General features: G+C 46.4%; 1 protein-coding gene across 1 annotated transcript in view; it reads left to right on the forward strand.

Annotated features, from left to right (window-relative positions):
• BCORL1 (BCL6 corepressor like 1) overlaps positions 1–15,214 on the forward strand; it is a 70,697-nt gene that overhangs the window by 47,910 nt on the left and 7,573 nt on the right. Inside the window, exons 10-12 of the mRNA XM_012809646.2 lie at positions 3,831–4,052; positions 6,808–6,974; positions 7,897–8,042. Coding sequence (XP_012665100.1) covers positions 3,831–4,052; positions 6,808–6,974; positions 7,897–8,042 — 535 coding nt within the window. The remainder of the gene's footprint in view (positions 1–3,830; positions 4,053–6,807; positions 6,975–7,896; positions 8,043–15,214) is intronic.

The following is a 15,214-nucleotide window of genomic DNA, read 5'->3' on the forward strand; positions in this document are numbered from 1 at the left end:
TTTTTTTTGGTTGCAGCCATTATTGTTGTTTGGTGCGCCCAGGCTGGATTCGAACCCGCCAACTCAGGTGTATGTGGCTGGTGCCTTAGCTGCTTGAGCCACAGACGCCGAGCTGGTGGTTGTGATTCCTATGGATCTCTCCAGCTCCAGAGCAGGAGTCCCTGAACAGCACTGTTGGGAGACCCAGTTGTTTGTGTTCCTTCCTTTCCTCTTCTCTTCCGAGAACCTTATTCCAGCTCAGACCGAGTACTCAGGCTTATTTTCTCCTCTTTAAAAATGAAAGTGATGCACCATACCCTCTGAATATCACAAGGGTGCTTGGGGGAACAAAGAAGACAGTGTCTATGATAAGATTTGATAACTTTGAAGTGCTCTCCAAGAATTGGTGTGCATCATTGTGCTTCAGGCAGAGGCAGGAAAGAGGAAACAGAGGCATGATGTGGCAAGGTAGCAGTGTCCATTCCCTCTGACCCCTGGTGTGAGAGAAGGACAGAGGTCCTGGAGAAAGTAGGGAACTCTGGTTTGTGCTAAGTGCTTCATCCACATTATTACTCCTAATTCACAAAGAAGCACCTCACTATGGTGAAGAAATGGAGGCTCTAGAAGGTAAGGTTACTCAGTTGTCATGAGTAACAGAGTTGGGATATGAAGCAGGCCTGTCTGCCTTTGGAGCCCTGGCTCATTCCATATGCATCCCAGCCTCTGAATGGGTGGCTTCTGTTTATATCTGGGAGACACTGGGGGAGGAGGGCATTTGAACAGAAAAACTGCTACCTCAAGTAGCTCTGGCAAAAAGGTGGGTATCCCAGCTGGGCATGGTGGCTCTGTAGCTCACACCTGTAATTCTAGCACTCTGGGAGGCCAAGGCAGGTGGATTACCTGAGTTTAGGAGTTCGAGACCAGCCCAAGCCAGAGTGAGACCTTGTCTCTAAAAATCGCTGGACATTGTGGCAGGTGCCTGTAGTCCCAGCTATTCGGGAGGCTGAGGCAAGAGAATCACTTGAGCCTAAGAGTATGAGGTTTCTGTGAGTTGTGATGCCACGGCAGTCTACCGAGGGCAACAAAGTGAGACTGTATCAAAAAAAAAAAAAAAAAAGGTGAATATCTTAGACTCCTGGTCTCCCACTCTCCCCACTACCCAGGCACTCAAATGGATGGCTCCATCCCACACAGAGGTATCCTGCCACCTGACATTCAGCAGCACACGCTACTGCTTCTGTCTTGTTATTCTGTCTGGCAGTGTATCTGCTGAAATGTTCTCCTGGAGAGGTTTTTTTCCCTCCCCAGGGCCTCCCTTTATCCCTCCCATCTTTCTTTCTGTCCAAGTCACTACCACCTGCTCCAGTTGCCCCCTTGGCACAGGGCTTTGTAGTGGGAAGCAAGGGGTGAGGAGGGTGGGGGATGCTCCTGCAACACTAAAACAGGGCATTAGCCAAGGGTTTCTTCCCACAGGGGCCCAGAACCAGAGGGAAGGGAGAGAAGAGGAGTCCCCCAGTTCTTGTTCTTCTCTCTCTCAGGCAGCCTGCTTCACTGCCTTGTGGCAGCTCTGGCCCCCAGAAGGAGAGGCACCCTTTGGTTCCTGGGTTGGCTTTAGCAAAACCCTGGGTACTTAACCCAACATCCTCCAGTCCTGTCATTGTATACTCTATCCTCCTGGCAATAAAGCGGTGTTACACCCTCATAGCTGGTACCTTCCTGCCAGAGAGTGTACTTCTCTGCCCTTTCAGGATGGGGAGTCATTGTGGCTTCTTATTGTCTTGGGGTTTACCAGAGGAAACAAAGGCCCTGAGCCCTCATTTCCCTCTGCTACTGTTATTTTCCTGACTTTGTCTTTCTAGGCAACTTTTCTGGCTGCCCAGGGCTCTGTGTATAGCTGGCTTAAACCAAGTCTACAAATATTTTGTTGTAATAATGTGCCCGACCCGGAGTTAAATGCTTTAAGGAACAGAAAAAAAAAGATAACAGTATAAATCCTGCCCTCAAGGAGCTTAAAGCCTAGCAGGAGAGGCAAGACTTTCCTGTGAAGCACTGGAAGGAAGGAAGAAAGTGAGGCATTAGGCATCAGATTATGTGATTCAAACTAGGTTCTGGATATGCGGAAAAAGAGGGTAGGGGGACCAGAGAGTTGTAGAATATTGTAGACAACATAGGACTGAAGTGAGACCTTAGTGCTCTGAGGGATTTGGATAACTAGGATGTATTAGTTATCTTTGTGGTGTAATAAATTACTCTAAAACGTAACAGCTTTATACAACAATAAACATGTATTGTCTCACAGTTTCTGGGGGTCAAGAGTTCAGGAGCATCTTAGCCGGGCCTGGCTTGGGGTGTCTCATGAGATTGAAATTGAGGTGTCATCCAGGGCGGCATTCATCTGAAGGCTTGACTGGAACTGGAGGATCTGCTTCTAGGGTATATGCTCACATGGCTGGCAAGTTAATGCTGGTTGTTGATAGGAGCCTGCCTTTCCTTGCCATATAGATTTTTCCAAAGGGCTGCTTGAGTGTCCTCAGGACACAGCAACTGGCTTTCCCTACTGTGAGTGATCCAGAAAGAGAGCAAGGCAGAAGCCACAGTGTCTTTTAGGACACCGTCATTTTTACAATCTCCTGTTAGTTGCACAGGTGATCCCTTTGCAACACAGGAGGGGGTACATAAGACGGTGAATGTCAGGGGATGGGGATTGCCAGGGGCCATCTTGGAGGCTTGCTACCCCAGGCTTCCCTCAGCCCCCCAGTGACTCATGTTCTTCTCACACACAAAGTATATCCCCCTTCTGAAAGCTCCCCCAAAGTCTCATCCAATTATGGCATCAGCTCACAGTTGAGAATCTCATCATCTAACTTAGATCTAAGTACACATGAGCCTCCTTTGATTGGGTTCTTGAATATAGCTCCTCAAGCACAGTTCCTCCTGGTCTGAAGACCCCTGAACTAAAGACAAGTTACCTGCCCTCACAGACCCATATACCACAGTAGGACAGGCATAGGAACCCTTTATAGATATTCCAGTTCAAAATGGGGCGGGGAGACACACAGGAATCACTCACATGGGTCTGATTCTCTTCATGTTTTGTGAGCAACTGCCTTATAGTTCATTATCTCAAAGACCCTGCAAATGAGAAATTGAGGCTCCATGAGGTTGGCCTTTGCCCCAGGTCTTGTAGCTAGTGGATGGCAGAGGCCAAATTCAAAGTCCAGCCTGTCTGATTCTCAAGCATGAGCTAATCCCACCACCCCAAGTGGGCCTGAGTATGATCTAGGTCATGGTGTAGTAAAAGATAAAAGCCTGTGAGGGTTGGCTGTGGGGGAAGGAAGGTATTTGCAATAAGAGTGAAGCTAGAAGTTTAGCAGCTATGACTCTTTAGTCAAAGATACCTGTCTGCACTTCTCTTTACTCTTCAGAGTTCACTTCAGCATAATTATTTATACATAGGACTTGTAAACACCTCAATAAATGGAGATTTTGAGGTTGGTAAAGAAGATGTGCAGAGTGCTTGAGAGAAGCTGAGATACCTCCTCAATCTCTGATTCCCAGTCCTTTCATGGTTCCTTGGTCTGTGGACTTGAGGATTTGAGCCTCTTTATGTCTCCCCAGTGAGTAGAAATGCAGGGAAGCCTATGCTGGTCCTAGAAATACTTCATGTGGCTAATTGACTACCCAGCCTCTAGCTTTAAAACCTGATGGTGGTCTGGATCATTTAGGGTGCTGTAAGCAAAACACAGCATGGACACAGATGAAATGAGCTGGCCTTGGCAGCTGAGTGGAATGGCCATGATGGGTGGGATATGTTATTGGATCTAATCTAGGACTGCATCTCTGCTCTCCAGGGCAAAAGTCGTTGGAGCCAGCAGAAGACACGATCTCCCAAATCTCTCACCCCAACAAAAGCTACAGAACCATGTACACCCTCTAAGTCCCGAAGTGCTGGCCCAGAGGAGGCCTCAGAATCACCTACAGCTAGGCAGATTCCCCCGGAGGCACGTCGGCTCATAGTAAACAAAAATGCTGGTGAGACCCTCTTGCAGAGGGCCGCACGTCTTGGATATAAGGTAAGGGAGCTCCCAGGGTGCAGGGTGCCATTGGACTGAGCATCTGTGGGGAAGTTTCTCCGCATGGGACCTTCTGGGGCTTGAGTCCAGGCTGGCCTTCTACTGCCAAGATTACCCCTGGGGCTCCTTGACCCTCACCCTTCTGATCTCAGTGTGTGGGAAGGCAAGCTCACTTTGGGATGAACACAATTGAAATGGAAACACAGTATTGTGTAGTACATTCATGGACCAGGAGTGGGATTTTTGAATGTTTATATTGTCTTGAATTTCCCTAAGTGGTAGGTTTCCTCCTCTGGCTTCCTCTCATGTCAGCTTCCGGGAGAGAGGTCAGGAGTATGTTTAAGGCTGAGCTAACCCTACCTTATACTACCGTGTTTCCCCGAAAATAAGACATTGTCTTATATTTATTTTTTCTCAAGAAGACACGCTAGGGTTTATTTTCAGGGGATGTCTTATTTTTATTAAGTATAATACAACAATCTACATTTATTCAAATACAGTTAAGTCATCTTATTCTGGAACCTGACAGGGGAGCCGACCTTGCTGGTGGGGCTAGCACTAGTGATGCATGAACTCCTTTCCCCTAGCCGTTCGCATGTGCGCAATAGGACACCTGCAACCACGGTTACCACACGCCCACCTGCGCAAGTGCCAACGGCTCAGAGAAAGGATCTGTGGCAGATAAAAGGTATTCCAGTCTTCCTTACCGCCCTGAAATGCATGGTGCAGATCAGCATAGCCACGCCCATCACTAGGTCTTATTATCGGGTAGGGCTTATATTTAACAAATGCATAGAAATCCTGCTAGGGCTTATTTTTTGGGTAGGCCTTATTTTCGGAGAAACACGGTACTTCCCTATAGATTGGAAAGAAGGCAGGAAAGGAAGCTGGCCTCTTGAGCAGCTCTTCTGTTGTATTAAGAGCTCTGATTACTTAATATATTTAATCTTCATAATAAGCCTGTAGATGTATGATTTGTTATCCCCATTTTATGGATGAGAAAATAGAGGCTTAGCAGTGTTAAATGGTATGTCCAAGATCACTCAACTCCTACATAAAACATGAGTCTGATTTCAAACTAAGGATTTTGATTCCCAAGTGCGACAGTAGGGGTGGAAGACCGAGTCATTTATATTAAGTTATGTTGTTGCACATTTTAGTCATTCTTCATTTTTTGTTGAATATGTGTCTTTGCCCTTAACACTGATTATTTCCATGGGGTTTGGTCCCACCAGTGGAGTTGCTGGTTAGTTATAGAGTGTGCTTTTTGTTTTAAGGCTTTCTATCTCTATACCCAACTCATTTCAAGCCAGTCGTGCTCCCAGCCAGCCTGGTCAGCCCAGGAGAGCAGATGTTACAGTGTCTCACTGTCAAGCCACCCATCTTTTCTGAGCACCCAGTGTGGGTGCCTGGGTAGCTGCCAAGGGAGACCTGAAGCAGAAATGAAGACCAATCCTTGCCATCAAGGTTAATTGTCGGCTCGGCGCCTATAGCTCAACCGGCTAAGGCGCCAGCCACGTACACCTAAGGTGGCGGGTTCGAATCCCCAGCCTGGACCCGCCAAACAGCAATGACGGCTGCAACCAAAAAATAGCCGGGCGCTGTGGCGGGCGCCTGTGGTCCCAGCTACTTGGGAGGCGGAGGCAGGAGACTCACTTGAGCCCAGGAGTTGGAGGTTGCTGTGAGCTGTAATGCCACGGCACTCTACCCAGGGGGACAGCTTGAGGCTCTGTCTCAAAAAAAAAAAAAAAAAAAAAGGTTAATTGTCTTATACCCTGGGCAACACCAGCAAACAGGAAACCATCGGAGAAGCAAAGAGGACAGGGCTCGAGTGCAGGGCAGCCTGTCAGGAGGGCAGGAGAAGCCCTTTGAGGCTTTGTGGAAGAGATGAACATCTGCACTGGTGTGGAAGGCAGGAAGCCTCACACTTTCTCTCAGGTAAAGGCAGCCTGATAGTTTCTGTATACAGGTGGCAGAACCCCCACCACAGGCACTCTCAAGACCAGCCAGCCTGTGAGCTCTCAGGCAGAACAGCGTGGAACAGCCTATCTCTTGAGTGTCCTGGAGAGAGGGCTGGTGATAGTGCCTTGGTGGGGTCTGGTTCAGAAAGCCAAGCAGCCAGTGACGCTGCCAGCCTCTCCCTCCCCCCTCAGCTTTTCCACCAGCTTCATCTCATTCTAGCTAAGGTTCTTCAGGACCCTGGAGTTCCACCCTCTGGTCCTGTCATCTCAGCCCAAGTAAGTCAGTCTCTAAAGTGTGCATGAATGGCAACTGGATTATACTCAGATGATCCTTATTTGAGGGGAGGGCTGGAACTGATGACCCTGATATGAACATTGGTCCTACTGAGACCAAAATGCAGGGAGTCCTTAAGACAGCGCTTTCTTCCTTGTTCATGCTTGTTTCCCCAATCTGAGGCTGGCTTGCCAAGCTCAGGGAGTCACGGTCTGAGCACTAGAGCTCTAGTGGGCGAGTAGGCCTCCCTGAGGACCTCACCCCAACAGCCACCATCCACACAAGTGTTCTTGGCCATAAGAAGTGTTTCCCTACTGCCAAAGAAACAGCCCAGAGCCAGGGCCCTGGTGATAGCAGCTAAGGACTAACTTTATTAAGGAAAGATCTTGAGACTTGTTACCCATATAAAGGACAGACTCTTTGAGAATTCTTAGACAATACCTGGGGTCTTCAAGTTTCTCGGGGATGAGTTCAGGAATTAGTTCTCTCTTTGCTCATGGAGCTGTCCCTGTCCCCACAGGATGTTGTTCTCTACTGCCTCCAGAAAGACAGTGAAGATGTGAATCACCGGGACAATGCTGGCTACACAGCACTGCATGAGGCCTGCTCCCGGGGTTGGACTGACATCCTGAACATCCTGCTGGAGCATGGGGCCAATGTGAACTGCAGTGCACAGGATGGCACAAGGCAAGAAGGCTGCTCCTTTCCCAGGCCAGGCTGCGAGTTGCAGAGAGGACTCTTAGGCATTTTAGAAAGACCTCTATAGACTGAACAGGGAACCAGTTTAGGGCAGGGGCCAATGAGCTCCTGGATGGCCAGTCCTCATTGGTTATTAAGAGGAGGAAGGCTGTATGATCATCCTACACATGCAGTTGTCACTGGGAAGACCACTCAGCTTGGTGGGGCACTTGTCTCAGGCAGAATCTAAGGCTTTAGGAACTAGGAGACTGACCTGAGGGTAACATTCCAAGTTTGATTTTTAAAATTTGATCTCGGGCGGCACCTGTGGCTCAAGGAGTAGGGTGCTGGCCCCCATATGCCAGAGGTGGCGGGTTCAAACCCAGCCCCGGTCAAAAAACTGCATAAAAAAAATAAAATTTGATCTGTAGACACTTTTTTAAAGATATACCTGTTGTGTCTTAAAGAAATTGTACCCATTCTCTTCTGCTGTACCACGGGGCCTACTTCCTGGGCAAAGTAGAGATAGGAGCTGCAGACCAAATAGGAGGCACTATACTCTGCTCATCCTCCTCTTGGGTAGTCACTTGGGTCCCTTACTTCTTACCCCCAGCTGTTTTAACTTTGTCCTATGTCAGTGACCCATTATTTGCCCAATTCCAGAACCACCAGTAGAGTAACACTATGTCCTGGAGAATGTTCCAAGACAAGGGGAGAACACAGGAGTGAGAGTAATGGGAGGGAGGAGATGGGGAGATGATAGTGGGGACTACAGGCCAGAAGTGGCACTCCTGCCATAGCCTTAACCCCTATTGCACTGGAGTTATTCTGGAGTCATCTTAGTTCTTTCCCTTGATGTAGCAGCCTAAAGCCTAGACGCCCCTGTTCCCACTTGGGTCCTGTTGTCCTCAACTTTGTCTTTCCTCCACAGACCAGTTCATGATGCAGTGGTGAATGACAACTTGGAGACCATTTGGCTTCTGCTGTCCTATGGGGCTGACCCCACACTGGCTACCTACTCAGGCCAGACGGCGATGAAGTTGGCCAGCAGTGACACCATGAAGCGCTTTCTCAGTGGTAAGCACAGCTCAGACTTGACACTATCATCCTTAGGGCTGGCCTCTGATTCCTGAACTCATGAGGATGTCCTCCTCATTTCCCTCCATCTCAAACAGCTCCCACGAGGGGCATCTGCCTTCTTCACAGGCTCTCCTTCCAATGTCTCAGAAATCTCTTTCCACTTCAAAAGCCCACAGGGCTACTTCCTCTCATCCCCTACCCGTGAGTGCCTTCATCCTTTTTAAGGTCTGGGGGCCCACAGGGACCCACTTCACAGCTAGGTATCTCGAGTAGGCCTCTTTGTGGAACAGCAGCCCCACTAGTAGACCTAGTTGGGGGCAATATTTGTTGACCAGTGAGCTTTGAATGGAATGTCAGTTGCAAAGCAGTGACACTTAGAATTTTGCTTTTGTTTTTTCAATTTCTCTTTGTTGGTGATCAAAGTAGAATCCCTGGGACCCTTCCTAAAGCTTTATCCCTCACAATTTTTGCCTGTGGAAACTATAGTGTTCCCTCTGCATCCCAGCATCTCCCTTCTTTCCATGTCTTTCTTTTCTTCCTTCACCTGCCCCTTCTGAAAAGTGTATAATGTTGAAGCCTATGGCAAGGGCCAGAAGCCAACTCTCATTTATTTTCTCATTAGTGGACAGCAGCTGTTTGACTGCAGTCAGACAACTCTATGGAGTTGGGCAAAGGAGGAGGTGAGTCCAGTTTGGGTATGCTTAGTAGTAATCTCCTCAGCCTTGACCTCTGAATAAAGGAACCCTGCCTCTTATAACATTACGGCTTGACCCTTGCTCTAGCAGTTACTTCTTCAGACTGCCTGAACAACTGGGCAGCTGGGACTTATATCTCTGCACCTCTTCAGAGGCATCGGTGTTTGTGGTAGAACCCCTCTTAGACCAGGAGCAAACAGGACCAAGGATTTGCCTATGAGTACATCTTCCTTTCACCTGGGTTTTGGCCCTAGTTAGTCCTAAACTCTTACCTCTCTGGAGGTACACTTTTGGGCTACCAACTAGGAGCTCATTTGTTTACTGAACAAAGGTCAACTGAACTGATGATGGAAGAAGAAACAAAAGGACTTGAACTAAAGGTCCTCATGGAAGGAAGACTAGGGAGGGACTCAGAGAGGGTGACAGGAGGCTGCCAAGGGAGATCTGGACTCCTGCTCAGCCAGCCTCCACTCAGGTCTCAGTCTAGCTGACTAAACCCTGGAGTATAAGCCTCAATCCCACACTGCCTTGACCCAGCCTCTCCCTGGTAGGAGCAAGGAGAGTTGCCTTTTCTGTCTTCCCTCCTTACAATTCTGGGTGCCCAACCCCCTGTCTTTGAGGGGCAGAGTAGCTTTGGGATGTTCATTCAGTTTTTCGTCCTGTACCAGTGATGACTGCTTCCCTTTAGCTGAGCCATCACTGGGGTACAGGGCTTGGAGCAAGCCACCCTTTGTGTGTCATCCTCTATCTGTGAGTGTCTGCATCTTCTTCAAGGTCTGGGAGCCCACAGGGACCCATTTCACAGCTAGGTATGAAGTAGGTCCTATATACTGTGCACACATACAATGTCTTTCTAGACACATATGCATGTTGTTCAGACTTCACTGGGTGCCCAGGAAGGTCTGGCATAAACATCCAGAGCATTTCCATATGATAAAGGCACCACATGAAGCTCTGCCTTTAATAAGCTTGCTTACACCAGAGGCCTCTTTAGGCTAGAACCTGCCTTCTGAGGGTCTTGGAGGCTCTCTCTGACCACCTTAAACTTGTTTCTCCAACCCCTTCTCTAAAACCCCAGAGGAGTCTGAATGTTGAAACCATTTTAAGTCATTAAAAATGAGAAATAAACATGTTTTTCTCTCATCTTCTTTTAGTCAATTTATCCTAGCTACTAGTTAGCCTTTTGACACCTCCTTAAACTAACTTGAATGCCATTCTATGTTGTAGAATCCAGAGAAGGCTTTTCTTAGCTCACAGCATTTTCTGGCTTGTCTAGGCTGAGAATTCTCATTCAGATCTTGACACCGTTGCTTAATTTTTGGACATGGAGCTGGCTTAATAATGGGGTTTGGGAGCCAATGGAGTGTTACAAACTGGGCCACCTCTTTTCCATGCAAAGGCAGGGCTCTGTATGGCTGTTAGGGAAAGTTCTAGGAGCTTGGCCTGACACCCCAGAGAGGTAGGAACTGATAGGATTCAGTAGGTGCCTCCAAAGGGGGAACTTGGGCCCAAAGGCTGCTGGGTTGGGAGTGAGAGGACGGTACTTAGAAGTTATTTTATTTTATTTTATTTTTAATTGAAGTGAAATTTACCTAACATAACTGTTCTAAAGCGAACAATTCAGTGGCATTTAGTATACTCATAATGTGCTGTCATGGTCGGGGCTGTTTTGATGCCTTGAACTGAATCCTTGTCTCTTTTCTCCTACCTGTGCACCACCACCCATCCCCCAAACCTCTGAGTACAGTTGAATAGTGGCCGAAGGGTGCAATGGAGGTTGGAAGTCAGAGTTTAGGGAAGTTTTGCCCTTCCCCATTCCGCATCTCAAGCCCTGGGCCTGGATACATTTACGTGGAATTCTGGAGGTTTTTTTGACTTGCTTGTCCGGTTGAGGTATTTAAAAAGCTTTTTGCTTTTCATCCCCAAACATTTGCCAGACCAGACTCTCTGTAGATTAATTGTCTTCATCCACCCCTAGTGGAGGTCCCACTGGGCAGAAAATGAAGGTGAATCCCTGTAGGGTACAGGGGACTCTATTTTCTATAAGAGGAAAAGGTGAGCAAGAGCATCAGGGTTGTGCCTCGTGTAGAAGCTCCTAGGCTTTGTACAGGGTTCCTGTTCTGTAAGAGTTGTTGGGAAATCAAATCATTTTCTAAGTACACAAGGACATGTATCTATTTATGGGTATCCTATAGTGAATCCTATTGTAAAGTAGAAGATGCTAATAATTCATCTGGGCTGCAAACGTAAATTTTCTTATGTTGGGTTGGCTAAAGGCCCATTTCTGCTGAGATTGTGAAGGAGGGAGTGGGACTCCTTCATTCATTTATTTGCTCATCTATTTATTGAACACCTATTAGATTTTGGGTGCTGTGCTGTGTGTAGAAGCTCTCTGGCTGTGTGCCAGAGAGTAAATCCTTTCTACCTCATGCTCAGCCTTAGCTCCCCAAGCTGTCCAAATGCTAGAAAGCCCTCTAAAGAGCCACCCCCTTGGGCAAGATTGTAGGCAGGCATATGACTCATTTACCTTTGACCCTTTGAAGAAAAGAGCAATAACCAAGCTAGCTGAAGGAAAACAGACTCGTTTTTCCTCTCAGAAAGAATGTAGGGGTAGGGGAAGTTGGTGCAGTTTGGTTGGGGGTATCAGAGGAAGTATCAGGACTGCTCTGCCTTCCACTGATGAAAGGGTTAGCCATTTACCACTTGAGGTCACTGAATCACAGGTTTTTGTTTTTCCTGCCCGAGACCCCTGCCATGTGACCCCTTTTTTAAGGCCACTTTTTTTTCTCTCCTTTCATGTCCCTCAGCTGTTTGACTTAGTTGGAGGCCATGGGGTGGGATGTGATGGGACCCTGGAAAAGAGAGAAATTGATTCCGTTGGGGTGGCCACTCACATTGAGTTGAGAGGCTCTATTCTTACAATGAATCCCTGAGGGCACTTTTTAAAAAGTTCTTGAGAGGGCGGTGCCTCTGGCTCAAGGAGTCCGGCACTGGCCCCATATACAGGGTGTACCAGGTGTGGCGGGTTCAAGCCCAGCCCCAGCCAAAAAAAAAAATTCTAGAGACAAAATTAATGCAATCTAAAATTAAGCATTTAAAAGTGAACAATTCAGTGGCATTTAGTATATTCACTACCTTGTGCAAGCACGACCTCTCTTTAGTTCCAAAACATTTTCATCAGACTAAAATGAAGCTCCATACCCATTAAACAGTTACTTCCTATTCCCCCTTCCTTCCTACCCCAGCAAACACTAATTACTCTGTCTTTATGGATTTATCTCTTCTAGACATTTCATATAAATGGAATCATATGCTAGGGGGCCTTTTGTGTCTGGCTTTTTTCATGTAGTCCACATCAATGTGTTAGCATATTTCAGTATTTCAGTCCTTTTTATTGCTGAATAATATTCTATAATATGCATATATATATCATTTTGTTAACCCATTCATCCATTGATGGACATTTGAGCTGTGTTCACCTACTTGACTATTATCAATAGAGCTGCATGTACATGTACTTGTTTGAGTATCCATTTTTACTTCTTTGGTGTATATGTTTATACCTAGGAGTAAATTGCTGGGCCCAGGGTACTTTTTCAAGGAAAGGATGAGAGTAAAGGACTGAAAGTTGTGGCTGAAGGTAGGGAAGAGGGAGGATCAATGAAAAGGAAGGTCACTCTTCACCCTGATTGTATGTGAACATTTATGAGGAAATGTGAATCAAAGCTGCCACCATCAAGCAAATCTTGGAGCTCCTCTTATGTGCCACTCATGTGCCTGTTCCAACTTTAGCTTCTTTGTTCATGCCAGTTAACTTTTGGCTATCTCAAAAAGGCAAATTCACCTGCAAATGGAAAAAATTTGCAGTTAGCAAAGAGAATTAGAGGAATGTGTTAGAGGCTCTGAAGGCAGTTCCTAGAGAGGAGCCCCGGGCATGTGGTGATCCAGGGCTGCTCTGTTGGAATCCTCTTATTGGGGAGAGGAGGGCAGTAGTCATTTGAAAGCATATGTTTCAGTGTGCTGGTAAAACAAGCATTTTATAGTCTCACTTTGTGGTAATTTATTCCTGCCTCCACCCCTCTCCATATATTTATTAAGCTCCTACTATGTGCCAGGCACTGGACTTTAGGAACATGGGAGATGATGGTGAAGAAGACAGCCAATTATCTCCCATGACACCTAGCACAGGGTTAAGCACAATAGACACCTACCTAACAAATGCTTCTGGAAGAAACTATTTCCATCTCTCAAGTGACACAGGGTACAGAATAACACATGAGCCAGCCACAGAACCTCAGTCTTTTCACAGAACGCACAGAAGACCTAATGTGTATGACGAAAGGTTTCCCACTCCGCTCGGTCATTACTTGGAAAGCTTCTTACTGATTGCTTTATGCTACTGGGAACTCTTCATTTCCTGGAAGGTTGCTAAAAAATGAGGATTTATAATAGCTCAAAACAGCTAATAGGCATTCTTACTGACAGGATGATCCCAGAGGGATTTGGGTCACGGGGGTGCTTTACGTTGGGGAAAACTAGCTCTGTTCCTTTAAGAGTGGCCACCCACTTCCTCCTGGGATTTGCTTTTCAGAGGGTATCCTCACCCCACCTGTGCCCTTTGGACTCTTCTTCTGGTTACCCAGGTGTCAATTGAGGGCTGGTGGCATATACAACTAAGTTTGCCAGTTATACTAGGTGGCATATTGGCAACCACTGGCCATGTGCCCACAGATGACACAATTAAATTTTTCATGAAAGCCAGTGGACCTGTTTTTGGTCCAGGTGAGACTGAGAAGTGAAACAGTTGCACTAGATAATGCCTAGTTAGGAAACAAGGAGGGTAAGTGGGGGGGGGGGCTGACATCTGTCTTTAGGGTTTAAACCATTGTATTGTAGTCAAGTATACATAACACAAAATTTACTACATTTACCATTTTAAAGTGCACAATTGAGTGAGAATAAGTGCATTCACAATGTTGTACAGCCATCACCACTATCTAGTTTCAGATTATTTTTGGTCATTTTGGAAGGAAACCATGTCTCTCTTACCAGTTATTCTCCATCCCTCTCTCTCCATCACTACTGTCAGAATTTTCTTTCCTTTATAAGGCTGAATAATATTTCACTGGGTGGATATACCCAATTTGTTCATCCACTTATCCATTGATGAACACCTGGGCTTGTTTAGCTTTTGGCTATCATAAATAGAGAATCTGTGAACATGCATGCACATGTACTTGTCTGAGTATCTATTTTCAGTTCTTTTGTGTATGTACTTAGGAGTGGAAGTGCTGGGTCATATGGTAATTCTGTGTTTACCTCTTTTTTTTTTTGAGACAGAGTCTCACTGTGTCACCCTCAGTAGAGTGCCATGGCATCACAGCTCACAACAACCTCAAACTCTTGGGCTTAAGAGATTCTCTTGCCTCAGCTTCCCAAGTATCTGGGACTATAGGCATCTGCCACAAAGCCCTGCCATTTTTTTATTGTAGTTATCATTGTTATTTGGCAGGCCCCAGGGCCACGTTTGAACCCACCAGATTTGGTGTATGTGGCTGGTGCCCTAGCTGTTGAGCTACAAGCGCCGAGCCTATGTTTACACTTTTGAGGAATCACTAAATTCTTTTGCCAGCAGTGGAACTATTTAATATTTCCACCAGAAATTTCATCAGTTGATGGGCATTTGGATGGTTTCCACCTTTGGGCTATTGTGAATAGACTCTGTAGTGAACATTTGTGTATAAGTTTTTGTTTGAACACCTGTTTTCCGTTCTTTTGAGTCTGTACCTAGGAATGGAAGCAAGAGGTTTTATGGGGATAAACCTGGCCATTTCCCCCATGGTTTTTAAAGGTGAAACAGAAAGAATTATGTTTATTAATCTAACTATAAATTGGAGAAATTGTGATTAGATATATGAACATTGTGACTAGCAGAGAACTAATATGGATAGGTTTAGGTTTTACTTGTACAGAGCCCTACACCCTTTAAAGCAGGGGTCTCAAACCTAAATGCCCTTAGGTTGATCATGTAAAAGAGGGAGGCAGGCTGGGTGGGGAATAGTGAACTAAAGCCCACATATGTCTCCACTCTCTCCAGCTAACTATTGAATTTGGACACAGTGTGCCAGATATTCTGGGGTTTTTTTCCCATAAAAAATTGGAAATCTGGGGCTGCGCCTATGGCTCAGTGAGTAGTGCACCGGCCCCATATACCAAGGGTGGCCAGTTCGAACCCGGCCCCGGCCAAACTGTAACAACAATAAAAAAAATAGCCGGGCATTGTGGCAGGAACCTGTAGTCCTAGCTGTAGGAAGCTGAGGCAAGAGAATCACCTAAGCCCAAGAACTGGAGGTTGCTGTAAGCTGTGACACCACGGCACTCTACTGAGGGTGACAGAGTGAGACTCTGTCTCTAAAAAAAAAAAAAAAAAAAAATTGGAAATCTGGACTATTAAGTTAAAATTGCCCAATCTCA

This window comes from Otolemur garnettii, unplaced genomic scaffold (assembly GCF_000181295.1).
Source record: "Otolemur garnettii isolate 467f Iridium unplaced genomic scaffold, OtoGar3 scaffold00109, whole genome shotgun sequence".
NCBI lineage: Eukaryota > Metazoa > Chordata > Mammalia > Primates > Galagidae > Otolemur > Otolemur garnettii.